Source organism: Rhopalosiphum padi, chromosome 2, assembly GCF_020882245.1.
Source record: "Rhopalosiphum padi isolate XX-2018 chromosome 2, ASM2088224v1, whole genome shotgun sequence".
NCBI lineage: Eukaryota > Metazoa > Arthropoda > Insecta > Hemiptera > Aphididae > Rhopalosiphum > Rhopalosiphum padi.
In genome coordinates, this window is record NC_083598.1 from 19,397,131 (window position 1) to 19,419,029 (window position 21,899).

A 21,899-nucleotide genomic window follows, 5' to 3' on the forward strand; every position below is an offset into this window, starting at 1 on the left:
TTTTAAAATAACATGCCATTAATTATATTCCAACATGACAACTTGTTTTTAAATCAAATAAAAACCAATGATAATACATATATTAGGATAAGGTAACCACAATTAATGTAAAAGAATAGTAATCAATAGAAAAATATTTTAGTTATACTATATTTTTTAGTATTTATTTTAAAAGAACTTTGAATTGAATACAAATATAATCAATAAAAATATGTTGACACAAATCATTTTTATCATAATACTCATTATTGGTTTTTGATTTTTTTTTCTTCTAGTTGTATGCAATATATTAAAATATCTTAAAGAGTACAAATAAATCAAATATAATTTATTTTGTATGACAATAAACTAAAAAAATAAAAAAGTATTTCATCGAAACACATTCTACGTACTTATCCAGCATCGTCACAGTAATATTATCAAATGTTTCGCATAAAGGTAATTGTTTAATTCTGTTTATTCATGAATGCTTGACAAATTTAACAACGTTTACTTTCGTAATTGTATTTATTTTGTTTGTTATTTTTTTTTAAGATTACCAAATATTCTACAACTTTTAAAACTTCGTTAACATATAAATTTACAATTTCAAATGTATGATATAATTTATCTACCCGTATATCTACAGATACATTGTAGGTAGGTATATTTAAATTATTAAAAATTCATAATTTAAGTCTATGAATAACACTAACTATTTGAACCTTAAGAAACTCGTACTTCAAATTACATTCTTTTATTTTATGACCATTTTCAAATAGTAATTTATTTAGCTATGGCTAATTAATTTATATTTTCACAACAAGTATAATATAAATATACCTACAATCAAAATAATGAAGCCTAATATAAATCGTTAGTATTAGTATAATTATGTATAATGTTAGTACCCTTTAGACAGTATCACTAAAGTCTAGGTATATCTCATATTTATCATATTAAATAATTTATCAAGTATTTAAAATTTAACTATCTTGAGTATAGGATTAATTACAATAATAATTTTAAAAAACAAAATATTTTATATTTTTTATTTAAAACTTTGATAGTATTAATACAAATATTTCTAGAACTCTAAGCATATTTAATAATTGATGTTAAAATGTCAATAATAGCCATAAATTATTATTCCCATTTATTTGCAAATTGTATTCCTCATCAACTATGTAAATTTTATTTCTCATTGAATCACCCTAAATGATATAGTTATAGATTTATAATAATAATATAATGTAACTGTAATATAGGCTATATAATATAATATGTATACAAAATATATCTGTTATATATATGCTTTCCACGAAATATTTCCGTAAACTAATAAATAATAATATATGTTAGCTCAGAAATCTTATGAAGGGTGACTTGGGTAGATACCTCCGTAATATCTTAGTAGTAACATTGCTTCTCAAATTCAAAATAAGGTTGTTATAATGTCACATGGATCACAACTTAGGTTGCGAGACTAATGGAATAAATGTAATGTAGGTACAAATACTAAATATCACCAATAAATCGTGTTTATAAAAAAAAAAAAAGATTGGAATCGATATTAAAGGAACATTACTACAGATAAAAAAAAATTTTAAAATAATCATATAATACCTATTCAATTATCGCAAATTATTACAGATATTTATCACTAAATTAAAGCATTATATTTTTCTATCATCAATCACTGTGAAATTTTCACTATGATAAATAACGCGTGTAAAATCGTTCAATATGTGTACTTAAAGAAAAATACAAAATTAAAATACATTATAATATAAATATAATTTTATAAACAGGTGTTGTTTTATCATGAATTGTCTTGTTAAAATACAATACGAATTTTATACATAGATACATTTTAGTAGCCAATTATAAGAACATATGAGTACCTATAATAAGAAACATTTTTATTATCACGTATCATATAAATATCAAATTTATTCTAAGATAAAAGATACATCTTAAAAATAACTTTAATGTCTTAGAAATTGTTTATTAACCAAAACGAAAAAAAAAATTAAATATCGGTATCTATGAATTGAATTTCTTAAATCAATAAAAAAAAATTGTTTATACTAATTAAAATTTAAACTCGTGAGTCATGACAATACAAAATGTCCAAAAGAGACATAGAAAGTAACTATTTAATAAAAACAAAATATAAACTATATAAAAAATGTAATTTTAACACCAACTCAATAACCCAGCTACCAAGGCTTAAAAAAAATATATATGTAAATAGTTATGACTTATGAATTTATAAGTTTTAATATTTTATCTGTATATTACGCGTAAGGAAAGTGAGAAATAATTTTCTAATTATATGACATATGTCTATATCGTATCACAATATATTATTTATACAGCTTAAATTATGATTAATTTAACCGATCCTTTTTATTATTTATAATTAGATTTGGTTTTTAGGAAGTCATTCTAGTATACTAAACAATTTCAGTGGGTTCAATTTAAAGTTGTACATCAATGGATTAAATAGCAATTAACAATGTACCTATGTACATGAACAATATTAAGCAATGTAAATATAAAATAGTTATCAAAGTTTTAAAATGCTTAATTAAAAATAAAGCATCTTTTATTTACCATCTCTAAAATTATTTGAAAATATATTTAACACTATCATAGAAATTATGATGTACAATAAAGCCTCATTTTATTTTTCAAAGTATTAATAATTATATTAATTTAATTTTCCTTACAGCTCTTTTAAAATTAATATTATAAAGTACACGAATGTTAGAATAAATTCAACATTTTTCGTATATTTTTACATTTAATATTATCGAATATCAATTGAAATATTGTATTTAAAATAAAATAAGTAATGAATTATAATATAAAATAACTATTAATTATCTCATTCTTCAAAGTTCAAATTTTCAATAAATTTTTTTCACACCATTGCTTTCATGCCTGAGGGTTGTTCTACGAGTAACGAATAAGTTAATATACATAATCGATGAATAAATAAATAATGTTAACAAAAGCATAACTACACAGATATTGTATAATTTATAATACACGTATAAAAACCATCTATTTTTATTTCATACTTCATAAAATACAAACAAAATTTTAACTTAAAATATATGGTTACAATACGATACATTTAAAAAGATAATTTAAACGTTTTAAATCAACGTTCATAATACCATAATCAATAAAAATATTTTCAATTTTTTTATGTTGTTTATAATTCTCTATATTTCGTACCTACTCATTTAATTGTATACTTATAAGTTTTCACTATGTTAAAATTTTAAGGGGTTTTAATAGGCAATTTTAATGCAGTTCGTTGAAAAATTCAAATTTGAATTATAAATAGTGACGAATTTCATCCGAAGCATTTACTCAATTATTATGTATAGCTATAAATATAATACAATAAATATTTCAAAAATTATCAAACGTTTACAAAATAATTTATATACCAGCTAACATAGAAAAATTAAAAGCAATTACAACACAATCATATCATAGTAAATATATTATGATCAATAAATTTATTTTTTATTTTCATATGATATACATATTTTGGTTATTTTATTATAAATATGTAAAAATTGTTTTAATAATATTTAAAGATTAATGATTTAAAATTGAATGTGTTAATATATGAAAAGCACTTACATAAAGCGTAAGATATTTAATACTCAATTAAAAGAGACACTTTATGAGTATTATATTTTAATCGATATTTTTATTAATACTTAAAGATTGATTAATAAAATAAAAAGAAACTTAAACACTAATGAAATAGATACTAAAATAATTTCGGGATTTTATACAGTATAATATGAATTAAATGTGTTTCTTATTCTTACCTTAATAAGATCTTCTGAAGATAATTTCTGGATTGCTTGGCAACCATAGAATACTTTATGCCAATGTCTTATGACCTCCAAAGGTGATGAAGACATCTTATCAATACAGACGTTGAATAGTTTTATGAAAAAAGCCAACACTAATCCAACAATTATACGAGTATAACACATAAAATGGGAAACTTCCAACCAAATGAACCAATATCCAATTAGCAGAGATCGTAATTATATTATAATATATGTTTATTCAATAAATGGAATGTATATGGATAATTTATTTTTTAATGGTATAAAACATTTATTTCCATTTTGAAATAACTTATCAATAAATAAAATTTAAAAATATTTAAGACAAATTGTTCATGAAGTAATAATCAAAATTATACATAGTTCTAAAAATATATTTGTTCAATCTTATAAATTTATAGTTTGTTTTTTAATTTAAAACTTAATATGATAACATTTAACAAAATAATATTTGTCTACACTTAATAAAAAAAATGTATGTAAACTTACGATTGAAAAATTGTATATTCAAATATTATATAAACTACCCAAAGAATAAAATTCAAAACGTCTCTTATCAATTTAATATTCCTGTCGATATTTTAAAATGGATAACATTTTAACCAAACGTAAATTATGCGAGACTGTACTAGTATGGATGCATCTAAGGACTGAAACGTCGAACACGAGAAGGGGTGTATAATATACGCCACGGTTGCTGTAACGACCTCTAGATGTGAATGTATGATTATAGGTTTAAAAAGATTCTTTGTGACTCGAGGTAAGTAAAATAAAATAACATTAGTTTAAGCCCAAGTATACCATATTATTAATTTAAACAATATTTTTGCTGAGTACCTAGTGCTACTGCAAGACGTTTCCTTCTATCACTTCGTAATATTTATAATCCCACACTAAATTTACCTATTTTTTTTACTTTTAATATTTTAAATTCTCTTATTTATTTATTCATATATTAAATAAAACCAAACAATACTTTACAAATTTCCTATCAATATTACTATACAAAATTATGTTGAATAAAATATTATTAAGCTCAATTGTGTTATATTACTTACGTGTGCTCATACACTCTTAGAATTGTACTAAACCTAATTCGTGTTCATTTCTTACTACATGATAATGAAAGAAAAATATTCGATGAATTTAATTATATTTGTATCTAGAAATGATACATTACTAAGAAATTTGATTGGATTTCCACAAAAATACAAAAAATGCATAATTTTTAATTTGATTAATAAATACCATTAACTTGATTATACTAATCCATTATTTGCTCTCTCTCACTCTCTCTCTTTCTCTCTCTCTGTTAATTTTTCAATGAATCTATTATAGTTTTTTAATAAAATAAGGTAGGTACATCATAAGGATTATAACTTTAACAAATCAAAAAAAAAAAAATTATTAAATTATGTAAAAAATACAATCAAAAGGAGACAAAATAATTTGAATAATCATATCTAACTTAAAAATCAAATTCAATCTTCATCACAGTACTTAATCAATTAAAACATACAAAAAAGTGATTTAAATCGCTATGAAATAATTTTTTAACTGTAATTATAATTGTATAAATTTCTTTCATTGTACATTTGTACCAAAATAACGTTCGAATACTTATATAAAATTAAAAAGATAATCTATTTACTCTTAGCAATGACAATTTTAAAATATATTCTATAAATAAAAAAATTATGCAATTTGCGATATCATATAAATAAATTAAAATAATTTTATTGGTATACCTACTTAACTAAGTATATCTATACAATATCTGTTATGTTGAGAATTTTTTTAAACAAATATTATGGCAATTTGTACACTTATTAATTCTTGTTTTATCATAATACTATTTATTTTATACATTTTCAAATACATAATTTTCAAATTTTTAGGATATTAAAAACTAAATGTGTAATATTCTAATTTTATTTGACAAGACACGAAATTATTTATTTATTTTTAAGTTTTTTATGATATTTAAAGACACTTGGTTCTATGATATATCAATTTTTTTATATAACATACATTTTTAAAGAATAAATATTCATTAGTATTTATAGATTGATTTGAATAAAATTTGTATTTTGAGTATAAAATCTTAACTTTAATAAGTTCATATCCGATCAATTTTGAGTAACTGTATATTATGCCTATAAATACTTTTTATAAACGCTTAAATCTAAAAAAATCTTATATCGACCCTATAAGGTTCCTAAGTACATATTATAGTTATTAGTTATGGTAAATCAAAGCTCGAGATTGTTTTTAAATATGATGATTCTTCGAATATCAATGATCAAACCGTATTTTTTTCATACTATTTTCAAGCAATGTGTTAACATGAGTACACTCCAATTCTTTGTGTACAATATTTGTATCGTCTAAGATAAAATGAACTTCAGAAGTATGAACATTTCAAAATTGTTCTCATTTTAATAGAAAAAAAATAAACATCAAAACATACTTGGGTAAATAATACTTAATGGTAAATAAAGATAAAATAAAATCAATACAACATGCCTCAATGTAGCACTGCCTTGAATTAATTTCTTCGGTTTATTTGAAACTTACTCTTGTTGGAGTTTTAAAATGTAAATTTAATTTTAAAAATATATGAAAAATGTAAAACAATATACATTTTTATTTAAACTCCAGAAACTACACGGTTGAAATATATACTAATTTTTGGTAATTTGTTGCTATTTACGTATAAATGTATAATTGTACAATTTATAAAATAATTTAGGTTTTGAATTTGTTTGAAAATCCATCAAAATCATATAAAAAGGAGTAATTAAAATTATACATAGATATTAAGAATAAATAAAAATAATTACAATTTTTCAATCACTTTCTTATAGATTAGCTATTCTCATAAAATAATTGGATAACATTTAAATGTCTTCCAAAGGGATAGGCTAATAAAAAAAATAAATAATTAAACTATTTACTGATATTTCAATACTAAATTCACCCTAGCTGATTCTCATAAATTTAAATCGTTTAAAAAAATTAAATTATAATATTATCTATCTATTATAAATGTATTAATAAATTATAAAATGAATAAATTTCGATAAACATACTCTATAAAATTTGAACTATTTACTTTACTTAATATCTGTATTATCAAGCTTACTTACAGTTCATTATTTGGCAGGAACACATGACTTAATGAACACCATTTGTACAAATAAACAGTTGGAGTCGAATATTATATACACAATATTAACACTTATTAGATTTCTTAAATATCTATAAACGACCTTAAAATACTTAATTAAATATTTTATTATAATTTAATGAAAAACATTAATTAAGTAAGTTATATAACAAAGAAAATTCACGCGGAAAATAACGTGTCACAATATGATTTTTTAAATTCCAAAACATAGTAGTAGTATAGTAGTATACATTTAAAATAATAAATAAATCAATAAAACTCCAATTTTAAATGTTACTACGTTGTAGTGTTATCATGCTTATTGCATTAAATGAAAATTAATAAGTTTTGTAAGAAACACTTGAAACGTTATTATAACCTGTGTAAGCAATAAGTGATACGAATAAGGAAAGATAGTACCTGCATTACTATACATCACAATAACATCAACATTTTAAATTACCACTTAACTACCTTAGTCCTTAATATATTTACGTATTATGTTTATATATATGGTATACATATACAGTTTTATACTCCTAACATACTCAGTTTAAATCTTAACTTTATCGTACACAAATGATAATTAATTACAACAAATACCAAATACAAATGTAGAATTTTAAACATACATCCAAAACAACTAACATAAAAATATCATGTTTTTAACAACATTGTTATGATAAGATATGATATGAAGATGATATCATAGTTTGAAATAAATATCATGTAACATCAAAAAGCTGTGTAGGTACTTATTATAGCTGAAAATATTAAAACAAATATTCGTTCTAACATATTACCACACGAGTGCTCAGTATAATATACCTTGGTACCTACTATAATTTCAATATTTAAAACGGTTGTAAACGAGTACACAACAAGAAATGTATTTCAGTGCTATAAACTATCAGCCATTTCCATGGCTGAAGTGTAATTAAAAACTGAGAAAATAAATAAATATTTCTGTTTATTTACTTTTGGGATATACTGTTACAAAGCTATTTCTTAAATAAAAAAGCGTTTAATTTGTTTTATTTTAAAAGTAACTATATTTGACTATACATATATTTAATAATAAAATAAAAACGTAGCAGAAAAAAAAATAACATTTTAAATAAGAAAATAAATGCGTATATACCTACATTATTTACAGTATTTTTAATTTAACACTCAACTATTTTATTTGATATTTATTTTATTTTATCTCACATTAATATAATAAATTCTATTATTATTGTTTTTTTTTTACTTTCTATACGTTCAAAATTGAGAATATAAACAAAAACTGCAATTGTATTAAAAGTTATTTTAATTGTATAATTTATATACTTTATACAAATTATAGGTATATTATATATATAATTTTTATTCATGTGTGCATTACATTTGAAAATTATATACTAATAACTAATAAGATTTTGTACAATTTTTAAATTAACGGATATTGTTAAGTATTTTATTTTATTATAATTAATAATTACGTATATAATACAATACTTACTCTCAAAATTCTGTAAGGGCTATCTGTCAACAAACATACATCCCCGTCAACGGTAGAACTCTGACGAAAAATTAGTGGTGTAAGGCTAAGTTTTTCACTTGACGATAACATCCGACCTGTACCACCAACTTTACTCCCGTGTATTCTTCTCATTTGAATCAACTGCCATAAACGATGTTTCTATAATGAAAATTGAAAATACAACTTAAAAATAATATTGATCATAAAAAAAAAAAACAACCAACCCATACCGTGACATAAGCTTATTATAAAACAACCCTATAATACCTAAATTATAGTTTTAACCTTTTTTCAAAAACTTGATAGTTTGTAAAATTATGTGTGCCAACATGATATTATTTATTAAAATACAGAATATATTTCGTTTATTTTTAATGTCTTCATCGTTTTGGGATAAAAATGTAAATAGCTCAAATACACTGACTTGAGAAATTTAGATTATTTTAAATACTAAAAAAATTTATTAGGAACATTCAATTCAATATTAATTTTAATATCACTTAGTTTTTACGACATGACTCTATACGATAAAAACGATACAAAAATAAAATATTTGTTTTTATGTTTTTAATATTTTGTAATTGAAATACATTTTTTCTGTTATTCGTAAATTATTACATAATTCAGTTCAACTTCAACATATATTTATTATTTTTTTTTATTATTCATACAGTCTTTGTTACTCATTGGAACAATATAAATAGTAGACGATAACAATAAAAGCGTCAGAAATTACGGATTGTAGTGGTTTTCCATTAGAGGTACTACTACTAAAATTTATTTTAACATAAATATTAGGTAGATAGAATACATTTTAATTATAAGCAAAAGAATTAATCATTTTTTCTTCAAAAATAAAAATTGAAGCAGCAAATATGATGCTTACAAAATGTGTCATAAAAATAAGTTGTGTATATTAGACCAATAGATCATAGAACAGAAAGATAAGAACTGGATTATCTATTCAAATTGTCAGTACATAATTTAAAAATTAAATTAATAAAAACAAATTACTGTATTCTTGCGATATGCCAGAAATTTATCAAAAAATAAATATATGGGTACTATAAAATAATCAGTTTTAATATTATGTTATTACGTAACCCAAAATCTACCAAGACTTAGATTACCTATTTATGTGTACGAAACATTATAAATCCAGTAGTTCAACACAAACCTTTAACTGAATATTGAATATAATATATAATGTATCTTATAGAAAAAAATGAATAATCTTAAAAAAATAAATAGACGTGATTATTTTAAATTGTTTTATTCAATTTTAACAATAATAATAATTCAACAACGCATATTTATTTGAAATAAAATCAATATATTTTATACGTAAATGAATTAATGATTTAGTTGAGAACTTGCATGTGTAGAATGACATAATATGAATCACTCGTGGGAAATCACAATTTAAACCACTTATTTTAATGAGGATTGTTAGGCACTTATAAATATATCAGAAAATAATACAGGAATTAATCTTAAATTAGACCAAGTTATAACCTGTCTATATTCATAATAAAAAACATTTTAAAACAACGAAGTACCTATATTAGTTTCTACAACTAACAAGTATAACATGAATTAACCAAATAACAAAATATTAATTATTTATATTAAATTGAATATTTATTTATAAATTACCGTTTAACGTTTACTAGAGAAGTACATACTGACACTACATAGTAATAAAATGACATAGCTGTGATTTTGGATAGCGAGGTCCAACAATTTTTGAAGCTTAAAAATGTAATAAAAAGGACCTCACAATAAGTTGTTCTCGACGTTCTCGTAACAAATTTAAATAATTGAAAATATGTGGATACAATTTTTTATTATATAGGCGTTTGAAGTTCAACATTTCAAATGTTGACAAAATTCGTTCAAATTATTTTGTAATTAAAATTCATATCATTTTTATAACATTCACAAACTTATTTTTATTAGTAATCTGTTTTTTTTATAAAAAATAGATCCATAATATGTACATTTAAGTTTGTAGAACTAATATTTTTTAGCAAAAACATCACACTACTAATTATTAAACTATTAATTGTTATAATATTATGTAATACATTCATAAATTATTTTTAATAACTAGTCAATACCGCTGGAATGGTGTGAATTTATTCAAGGAAGATGTCTAATTTTAAAATATTATATTTTAAATATTTTGAAAATTTAATTTTATTAATACAGTGTAAAATAATACACAAAACGTTTCAAATCCCTACAATTAATATTTTTTGAATAAAATATATTAATTTACAGCATAAAATCTAAAATCATTATTTTTCATTTAATATCCAATCTTGTAAAAATTATAACTTCAAATAATTTTAAAAATTAAATTTTGACTGGGTATAATTTTTGTTTAATTTTTTAATTGGTTTAAATAGCTTTTGACGAACCTTGATTATAATTTCAAGCATTTTAACATAGGATTAAAATTTTCATTATCATTTATAAAAAACAAAACTGAATTTTAATTTAAAATTCCTAAAAATAAAAATATTAGTAATATTACTATAACTAGAAAATACCATTATAAATATTTAGTGAACATTTAAAGTATCAATGCTTATTTATATTTTAATTACAACAAAATCGAATTCTCGAAAACTAGTTTAATGTAAATTTTTTAACACTTATTTTTTAATATGATTTTTTTTAAATTAAGTTGAAGACTAAACCATTTTTAATTAACTAAAATGTAATGACAGACACAAAAAACACATATAACTGTAAAACTCATACTACATCACCTCGTCCAAGATCTAAAAAAATCTATTAAATAATAAAAACACAATATATAAAAGTATTTTAATGTTATTGGAAAGTTTAATATAGTTAAACTAATATACATATTAAAATGCCACTCAATAGCAACTGAAGTTTTAGTTAAAACTTAAAAACATTACCTGAGATGGAAAAAACATTATAAGGTATTTTTATACCAGCACAATTTTTAAATACTATATTGTCTTCGCAAAAGATTTTTTAAATGTTCGTGTCATAAATATTGACAACATTTTTTTGGCAGTTTTTATTATTATTAAAACTATGTTTGTTTATTTAATATTTATTAAAATCCAACCATAGTGATGAATAATTTCTAAGAACGTTTTATTCCCGGGAACGCGTGATATTCACGGGAATCATACAAAAACTGCAGGAATTAATTATGGTTAATCCGTCATAAGATTAATTTATTATATAATTGAATTAAATATTAAAGTTTTTTGGTGAATTTAGTTTTAAAAATTACTCACTCTGCTTAAAAATATACATGAAAATAAAACACAAAACTAAGTTTCAATTAGGATAGGTATATCTAACATTAATACAAAAAAATTAATTTAAAAATAATTAACATTTTAAGTACTAAATAACAATTTAATCTAACAAATCTTTTATAGCTATTAATCATTATTAAGTTTAATTGATTAAAATTTACAAAATAAATCAGCTTTTTTTATATTTTAAACAGTTTAAAACATTTAAAACTCAATTTTAAATAAAAACTTGGTGTTACAAAAATTCCTCCATTTTTAGCAAAAAAGTAATATAAATTATCAAATAACGATATAATTTTATAATGACGAATTATGTTTCTTGAATTTATACATATCGAAATCCTTATAAAGATTATCGGGGCACGTACCAATCTGGATGGGTTAGAGACCTAAATCGACTAAAACCTTGACAATATTATAGCTTTTGCAAACCAATAAATAAAATAAATTAGGGAGATATATATAATAGGTACATAATAGGTCTTATGAATATTTTGTTGGCTTTCCTAGTGTTACAATAACAATAAATAATCAACAAAACATATGTGAGACTTTTTTTTCTCATTTCTTTCGAAATCTAAACATTATTTGAAAATGACTAATAAGTAGTTTAGTAGAATATATACTTACCCATAATCCATATGACGAATAAGTATATTATTATTTAAACAAAATTACTATTTTAAATTTTTTCTATTAAAAATATTAACTAATTATGAACAATTATCCTATACAATCCGATTTTATATAACATTTTGAAATAGTTATAATATTATACAAAATAATATAGTTATACTAATTCAAAAAATACATAAATCTATGAACGTGACTTTCTTAGTAAAATAAAATAATTACTGAATACATATTCGTAGTTAATATTTCCGGAAAGTACCAACCCGATATGAAAACCAGGTAAATAGGTTATAGTTTTTAATTATATTCCAGCTTAAAACTAAATTTTATAATTCCGATTATAAACTATTCAATATTCATAGTAATATCATTTAATTTTTTTTTAGTGGATATATATATGTATTTACAGAAAATCTATTTTTCAAAGTACCTATCAAAATAAATATAAGTAGGTACCTATTCCTATAACCACCTGATTATCAAACACATGCATATTAAATCTAAATATATTTGATTATTTTGTGTAAGCCTCTTCTCCGTACTTTCATCTACATTAAATGGATTTATTTTATAAATTTATCGGTTTTCATTAATTTAACCAATTATATATTTAATTCCAATCTGACACTACTTGATTCTATCGGTTCAACTCTACGAGGATCTCCGTTAAAACTAATATAATAGTTACAATGTTTACAATATTTGTAATGCCGATATTATGTATGGGCATAATTACTTTCCACCAATATGACTCTTGGCCGTTGCCCGTTATTAGGTACTATGTCCATTTTTCACCAAAAGTTATATTATGATTTTCGAAAAAAAAATGTATTTATTACTTTAGATATTTTTTGAGACTGAACCTAAATCCTTACCTTACCTTACTATAATAGTCTTTTCTTTATCGAGATCACTAGTTTAGTTTCAAAATAATACATTGAATTATTTTATTAAATATAGACTATGCCCAAAGTACAATAATATGTAAGTAAAAAAATACATGCATGCCACAAATCAGTAAAAGTGAAACAGAACCAGGTAAGATTAAGGTAAGAATGATGAATTATGGGTAAACGTTAGCAACTAGCAAGGCGCATCAGCAGTATATCAATTGCACCTAAAATTACTTTTTTATTTACCAATTGTGCTCTACACATTTTAGGATCGATAAACTAGTTGCGCTCTATACATTTTACAATACCTAAAGAAAATTTATTATTTAGTTATAACTATTATATAATAAATGAAAACACTAACCGATTTTTTTATGAGTATTAATACATATAATATAATATAAATAAATAAATAAGTAAATAAATTTTTTTTTCGAATTTTACAAGTTATTTTTTGATCGTCAATAATTATTCAAAATTAAATATTAGTTACATTATATTATAACTCGTTTCATAAAATTTCCGATACTGTTATAAAATACCCAGTCACTTTAACCAGTAATCAATTTATCAATAAATAAATTTTAATTTTCAAGCATTTTTATTATTAAAATATAAAGAGCGCAATTTGTATAGGTACTGACCCTAAACGAAAATGTTATGTTAGGTGCAATTGGTCCATGCTCGGCGCATCATGTGGTAAATTGAATTATTCGAACTAAATGTAGAGATGCGCAAATGGACAAAAAAAGCCAAAAGGAATGAGGATTAACGATGTCAAATGTCGTTGTTAATTGAGTAGAGTTTATTAGTTAATATTCAGAATCAAGAAAAGAACATGGACTGGCATTTATTTACTTTCAAGTTCAGACTAATAAACTCAAGCCAAGTAGGTAAGGTGTTAAGTTCACCATACAATAGAAGACAGTCGAAATCGTTGCTAATACGACGGAAACTTTTTAAGTCGTCCAATTTAGGATCAACAAGTTCATCGCGGCAAAAAGAGCATTATTGTTAGAAAAAATAAGATCAAGCAAAGTAATTAGATAAACGATTTAATTGAAAAAAGCTAAAGAATTCAAATGCTTCAAGAAGACAGTGACTTGACATAGAAAAATAAAAGAGATTATAATTCATCGTTATACCAAGAAATGTCAGGAAGTTTGAAATAACTGCAGAAAATAGTTGATTAACCTCCAGACAATTATTAATGACTGATGACATTGAATTGAGTCCCAAATATTGAATTGAGACCCGCAAATACTTCTGGGTTATCGGAGTTGAGTCCGACGACATTGTTAGGTTAATCGAGTTGAGTCCCTTCAGCCTATTATTGATATATTATATTGATTGCTTACATTGTTTTTAATAATAATAATGTTTTTAAAATAATAATAATTATGTGTGATATAATAATGTTTTTAAAATAATAATAATAATTATGTGTAATATAATAATGTTAATAATTAAATAGTGGCTGGTAAAAATTTAAATGATACTAATTTTAAAAAGTCAAATCTCCAAATTTGCTTATTTATATATTTGTTTGTCTGCTCCAGTAAAAATTTTTCTTTTCTAATGTTTCTTTACATGGTCTTTTTGCTTTTCTCCTTAATTTTATATATGTATCAGACTGTATTCCCAAAAGAGTGTCCACAAGAATAAAAATATTTGGATGTCCCGAATGAAAAAAGCATTTAATTTTGAGTGAATTTTACTGTGTAGGTAGTTATGACATTTTATCTATACGGACTCAATTCAAAGATATTAAGATAATAAGCTGGACTTAATTCAAACACATAAAAGTAGTATGGACTCAATTCAATATCACCGTAATTGATTTGATACGAAAAAGTTACCTGTAATAGGTATATGAGGAAATGTAGTAAATAGGCGCACGTGTGCGTCATTGCTTAGATCAAGTGATAAAAATATGAGATAAACTGGTATAAATTCGATAAGCGACACGCCACTAAAACGCACATCCATTTCGATCATAGGTAGTTACTTTATTGTTATAAAATTAAATTAAGCTAATAATATAAACACTTTATAGGTACAATATAAATATTAATTGTTACAAACCTCGCTAGTTTAGCGTCGAAATACATTAAATTATAAAATAAATTAACATTAAAAAATATAAAAAAATTGACAATTACAAATGTTGATATACGAAAAAGAGACGTTTTTTCGCCAATGTGTGATATCAAGATGTATACTCATAAAAAATTTTTAATTTTTGTAAATTAACATAATAGGATTGCGGCTACTAAATGTCAATATTTTTAGATATTATATACACAAAAAAAAAAATAAAACCATCTAAATAGTTCAAAAATCAATAAGTAACTTTACAGTTATCTTGTCACCATAGGCGCAATTAGGTTGGTACTAGGATGGTGGGGGCTTAGCCCCTATATATTATTATTATTTCAGTTATTTTAAGAGGATGCCAGCGTAGTATTTGTTATCTCTCTCTAACCCACGCGCAACATAGCAAATTTTACGTCCACAAAAATGACAATAACCATATTAATTTCTCAAATTAGAGTGAAATAACCTATTATAGAATTTAATGTTAAGAACATTATCTAGAGCATCTCATAAGTGTTTTATTATATTTTTATTTTAAAGCGAGTTATGAGTTTTTTAAGATGTATAAACAATTTACAATTTTAAAATACTCATAACTCGCTTTAAAATAAAAATATAGTAAAACGCTTATGACAGGCCCTATAGATAATGTTCTTATCTTTAAATTCTATAATAGGTCATTTTACTCTAATTTGAGAAATTAATATGGTTATAGTCATTTTTGTGAACGTAATATTTGCTATGTTGCGCGTGGGTTAGAGAGAGATAACAAATACTATGATGGCATCCTCTTAAGGATGTAACGCATACATCAGTAGATTTTCTGAAATCAATGATGCTTGTTGCCAAAAATTAACTGGTTAAGAAAAAATGTTGATATTGATAATATTAAAAAAATAGTTACTGAAGATGTGTACCAAATTTATATAAATTGCTACAGGTAGTTTTCATAATACCTGTTAGTTTGACCACATCCAAAAGTTAATTTTCTTCTATGCGGCGATTAAAAATTTGGCAAAGAACAACAATGAAACAAGAACGAACTTTAAATTTATCAATATTAAATATAGAAAGAAATGTAACAAATAGTTTGGGCACAAAAACAATTATTGACAAATTTACTGTAGCGAGTGTAGCTGATAAAAAATAAGTGTTGTTTTAATATTGAATATTAAATTTATTTAAATATTAAAATATTCCAATATTAAATGTATTGTTTTGTGTATTGTTTTATAGCCATTAGATTTGTTAGTTATGGGGATGCGGAGGCGAAGCCTTTGGTTGTTGCGGTATCGACAGGCAATAACTTCTATTAACGTTCACGACAACACGTCGGATAACGGGTTCCGATCGTGATTAAATAATAATAATACAGAATATTCTTTTCTCAAAAAATATAAAAAATAAATAAATAATTTTATTCTGGCAGAAATCGAACATGGTGATAACGGGTGAGGGTAACTTTGGCAGAAAACATAATATAGGATGTTTGTCAATAACATTTTTTCTAACTTAGTTATTTTAAATCTGATTTTAAAATTCACCAAAAACATTATATTTTTGTATTTTGATAATTTGTTAATTATTTTTCAGTGTTATGTAAAATTTTCAAATAAACCAACACATTTGATATAAATATAATACAATTATTAAACTATTCAATAAATATAAATCAGGCTTAAGTACTTGTAATTTTTATTACAGTTATTAGTTAAGAACTATTATCAAAATTACTAAGTAGGAACCCACTGTACGTCTTATTATTCACATTCCAGAAGATTATTATAAATAATAATGATAACAATTTTGATTTATTATTAGTTTACATTTTAGTCATGTAACTTATAAGTTTTAAGTGTTACACCTAACTCATACTTACAAAGTTACACTACATACCAAAACTCTGAAAAATATTACATATAAGTAGTTAGAATATACAGCAGTACAGTGCCCATTTGCCAACCTTTTTAAAATTTAATTTTAACTAAGATTTTTAATTTAAATCTAAATCTTTCGATAGAACAAAATATTCTATATTATATTATACAATTGATGCATATTTTTAGAGATCGTTTTTATAACTTAAATTTTAAGTACCTATATTAAATTAATATATTTAATTTTACCCCAGGTATAGTATCATCATTTCGTTGAACGTTCTTGCTACTGCCAATTACCCATGACATCCACCTGATACCACCATCTCTAGTTGGTTCTTCTTTCATATTGCTATAGATACAAATATATAAATATCACTGCTTATAGAACTGGGAGTAAAATCATTTTTATGTAATGACCAAAAATAGTTAATGTATTTAAGTTTTTCTAAAATATGATAATAATAAAAATTTGTACTTTCAAAATTTATTTTTACATGTATTTGGCACAGATATAATTAAATTATTAGATGTATGTTCACAAAGAAAAAATTGTCTTGACACTATCAAACCTTTACTTAAGAATTAGAAAGATGAACAAAGGTGGCGAACATGCAAACAGAGATCAAGAAACAACTGTACTGAAGCGGTATAAAAACACATTTTAGAAAATTGCTACACCCTCGATAACGCCACAATCGATTCAATAAGCATTTTTAGGCGTTCCTTGTTTTCATAGAATAATATTGCACTTACTAATACTAATACAATACACACGCACACGTTTATAGTAGATGTGTATCTATACACACAAATATACACATTATTAATTTTACAAATAATAAATATAATATGTAGGTAAACATAATATATAGGTAATAATACGTGTTAACACGCAACAATATTGTTCATTGATAATAATATTAGAGTATACGCATAACGTAGGAACATAATATGTTTTAACGGTAACGAAGTATTTTTTATACATGCATATAATTAAGTTAACATATAAATATTACCACATTAAAATATAAGTACCCGCTTATCTTATAAAAAGTATATATTAGTATGTACAGTTAGTTAATTGTCAATATTTGCATGGACATTTTTTTTTATTTTCTTAAACAATACAAATATTACCTACTTATTTTTTATAAGCTGGTGTTCATTTTATATTTTGTAATAAATAAAATTATATACGAAACATTCACAACCATAGACGTGTACAAAAGGGGTAACTAGTGTGTCTAATGTCTAAGCACCTCCTGACATGTAATTAGGGGCTTAAAAGTAAGGCCCCGGCCCCCGAGTCAGAAGCGTATTTTAATTTTATCCATTGTTTCTACGTAAAATTCATTTTTTTCTAAAATATGTGATGATAAAAAATGAACAAAATATTATTCCGTACTATTACATAATGTAACGTCAGTACACAACATTTAAATTTGCGTGTGTAGATCATCGTTTATAATAGCGGCAATAAGCATATAGGTACTTATACCAGTTACTATAACCCAAAATCGTTTGAACTACGTAGAACAATAAATAATTTCAAATCTGTGTACTTGATTATATTAACAAGGTAACAAAACATTCATAAATTAATCGAATTCGCCATAAATCGAGTATAAAACTCTTATGAATAAGTTGTTAAACTAACGACTTTTTAAATAACACATTATTTTGAAAGTTGGAACATTATATTAATAGGTTAGAATTTAGAAATGTAGAATTACAATTTTCAATATATGAATGAGCTTTTTATATAACTTTTTAATTTTTTTTTTATATTAAAACAAAAAATCGATATCTAAACCTTACCTTAATTATATTTTATTTTTAATATTGTAATAACTAAAATTGATTTTATAAAAAGGGATTTGCTGTATGCCTGTATGCCTGTATAAAAGTTATAATTTTTGTTTGCAACTATTCAATAAGAAAACACTTCCAGAAACTAAATTTAAAAAATACATAAAAAATGAACTTTTTAAAGTTGTATAGCTATATATAATGGCTTATGTATCTAAAATAATTATGTTACATTATACTGTGATACATATTTTTAAAATCTAAATAAAAGTGATGGAGCAATACTTCATCCCCAAAAAAATATTATAATTTATAATTTAAAAAAATGAGCAAGTAGATAATTGCTCTTCTATCCAGTAACTTACCTATATGTCGATAAGTGTACCTCGTCATTGAGTAAGTCACTGCCCACTGGTAATGGATACATTAAATTTGAATTTAATTAAAAATCATTGCATACATAAGAATTCCGATTGTAAATAGTCTGCTAGTCTATATTACTAAGTATATATATTTTATTATATAGTAATTTATTTTACTATTAGTAATACGGACCTACGGACAATACGGTTGGCTGAATTAATTTTTTTTTTACATTAAATACATCATAATTCATAGTATTATATATTATTGTTATTTGTTATTAACTTTTGAATTATTGCCAACTTCTATCAAAGAACAGTGTGAATAAATTCATGATATAAAAAGACAATAACTTAAAATTATTTTAAATACTTTGAAAATGTGCATGTACAAAACATAATAATAAACGTAACCTCAGGTTTTCACAAAAAAATATTTTTAAATTACAACAAACTACCTAAAAACTATATACTTACACCATGTATAGAAAATTATAATATAAACATTTGGTAAAAACATCAAGTAACTACTGATATTGGGGTTGACTTAGCAAAAAAAAAAACAAAATATATGTTGTCAAAATCTCGTTTTCCGTAAAAATTCACATATTACCCTAGTTTTTACCCTCAAAGTACACTAAGATTCACTTTTCTACTTGAAAACAATAATTTTAAATTAAAGATTAAAGCATTTTGATCACTCTAAAGTGTGATTATAGACAGAAAAATATCCATTGTAAAATCAATATACATTCATTGTTCTGCTTAGAATCTTTAAATGTAATCTTAAAAATAATTTTACATTCCTTGTCCCCCACTATAATTTAAAACCATTCAAATTATATTATTATTCTATAAAAAATATTTAATTAAACAATCAAATTTTTAAACTTTTACATTTAATTTTGAAAGTAGGTACCCATAAACAAGACTTTTTTTTAAACTTAATTACTTATAGGTATTTTTTATTTGGGTAGCAATATTGTATTTTTTTATAGTTGTAACAAACAGTCCCAACTCATCTCTATGTTTTAAACGGAAAAAAACGTATCTTCTATAAAACTTAACACACACAAGAACACGCAGATATACGACATATATTATATATACGTAAGTAAGTATAATTAAATCTTGTGGTTTATTTACTTAGTAATAAGTTGAAGTTCAAATATTAATTTCTAGAGTACAATATATAATATGGGCCAATTGTCAACTATTTATAATTAAACAATAATTCAGTTTTATTTAATTTTACATATATATAAAAATTACATATCTTCAATTTTTAAAACACCATTTTCATGAAGACTTACGTTTGATTCTATTATTTCTAGATGAGATCGTTTAATAAACAAAAAGAAACCTATTAAATTCACAATTTAGATATCATTATGTAGTGTATATGAGATAGAGATACATATACATATATATAATACATATTCCACAAATGAATATATATATATAATAAATATATATGCTCCAAAATTACTCAACAAATGAAAATAAAAAGAATTCTATATTATACTGAAAATGAAATACCATTCGAAATTCAATAACACATAATATATAGTTTATACACAAAATACCAATTATTATAACTACGAATGTTGTTAAGTTGTAATTTGTAATTTTAGTTCTAAATTGTAAATTCTTTATCTTCAAAAAATATTTATGACAAATGTAATGGAATGAAAGTTTCAATGTTAATTTTTTTACTTATCTACTTTACAGGATGATTCACCAGCATTCTCATACCCTTTTTTCTTCAATAATACAGTTAATCAAAATCTATTAATTTTTTAATTTATAAGTATTCTTAAATATCATATTTTTAAATTCTTAAAAATTGTTTACGTAAAAAAATGTAAAAAGTTATTCACTTAATAATTTACAATTAAAATGAAGAGTTCTCATTTGAGAAACAGAAGTGTATATTCCCACAGGACATCCATTAAGACCATTAAGTAGTACACAAAATGTCAAGAATTTTAGAATCTGGTCTTTAAGTATATTTAAAATTGTCAAAAATCAAAATTTAAATAAATTCATTGATACGAGTCAAAGGGATGAACATGCTTGGTTAATCACCTGTACATAATTGTTTAATTTGAAATACGATATTTCTTTCCATTTCTCTGAAATTCCAATTGCCTTGTACACAAGACCGTTGTTAGGGGGTGTCAATGCGGGACATTTGTCCAAGGCCACGCGCATTCAAGGGCTATGGTTATAGGTTAATTAAGCTTTACCCAGGTCCTCGTAGGCCCTAATTGTACTCGTATAATTATGTAATTATATATAATATTAAACAGATCTATAACATAGAGACATACTACAGTATGGGTTAGCCGGTTAGG

At 23.2% G+C, this 21,899-nt stretch overlaps 1 protein-coding gene across 5 annotated transcripts in view; it reads right to left on the reverse strand.

Moving 5' to 3' along the window:
• Nucleotides 1-17,819, reverse strand: part of LOC132922258 (transient receptor potential cation channel subfamily A member 1) — a 37,219-nt gene extending 19,400 nt beyond the window's left edge. The window contains exons 1-2 of one of the 5 annotated variants that reach the window (XM_060985673.1): nt 17,618-17,819; nt 8,540-8,719 (exon numbers count right to left, since the gene is read on the reverse strand). In XM_060985673.1, the coding sequence (XP_060841656.1) occupies nt 8,540-8,719; nt 17,618-17,716 (279 nt within the window). In that variant the 5' untranslated portion in view covers nt 17,717-17,819. Of the gene's footprint in view, nt 1-3,839; nt 4,061-7,015; nt 7,251-8,539; nt 8,720-17,617 lie in introns of those variants that run through there. The other 4 variants (XM_060985674.1, XM_060985677.1, XM_060985676.1 and 1 more) reach the window with 4 other exon arrangements.
• Between the last annotated feature and the right edge of the window lie 4,080 nt (nt 17,820-21,899).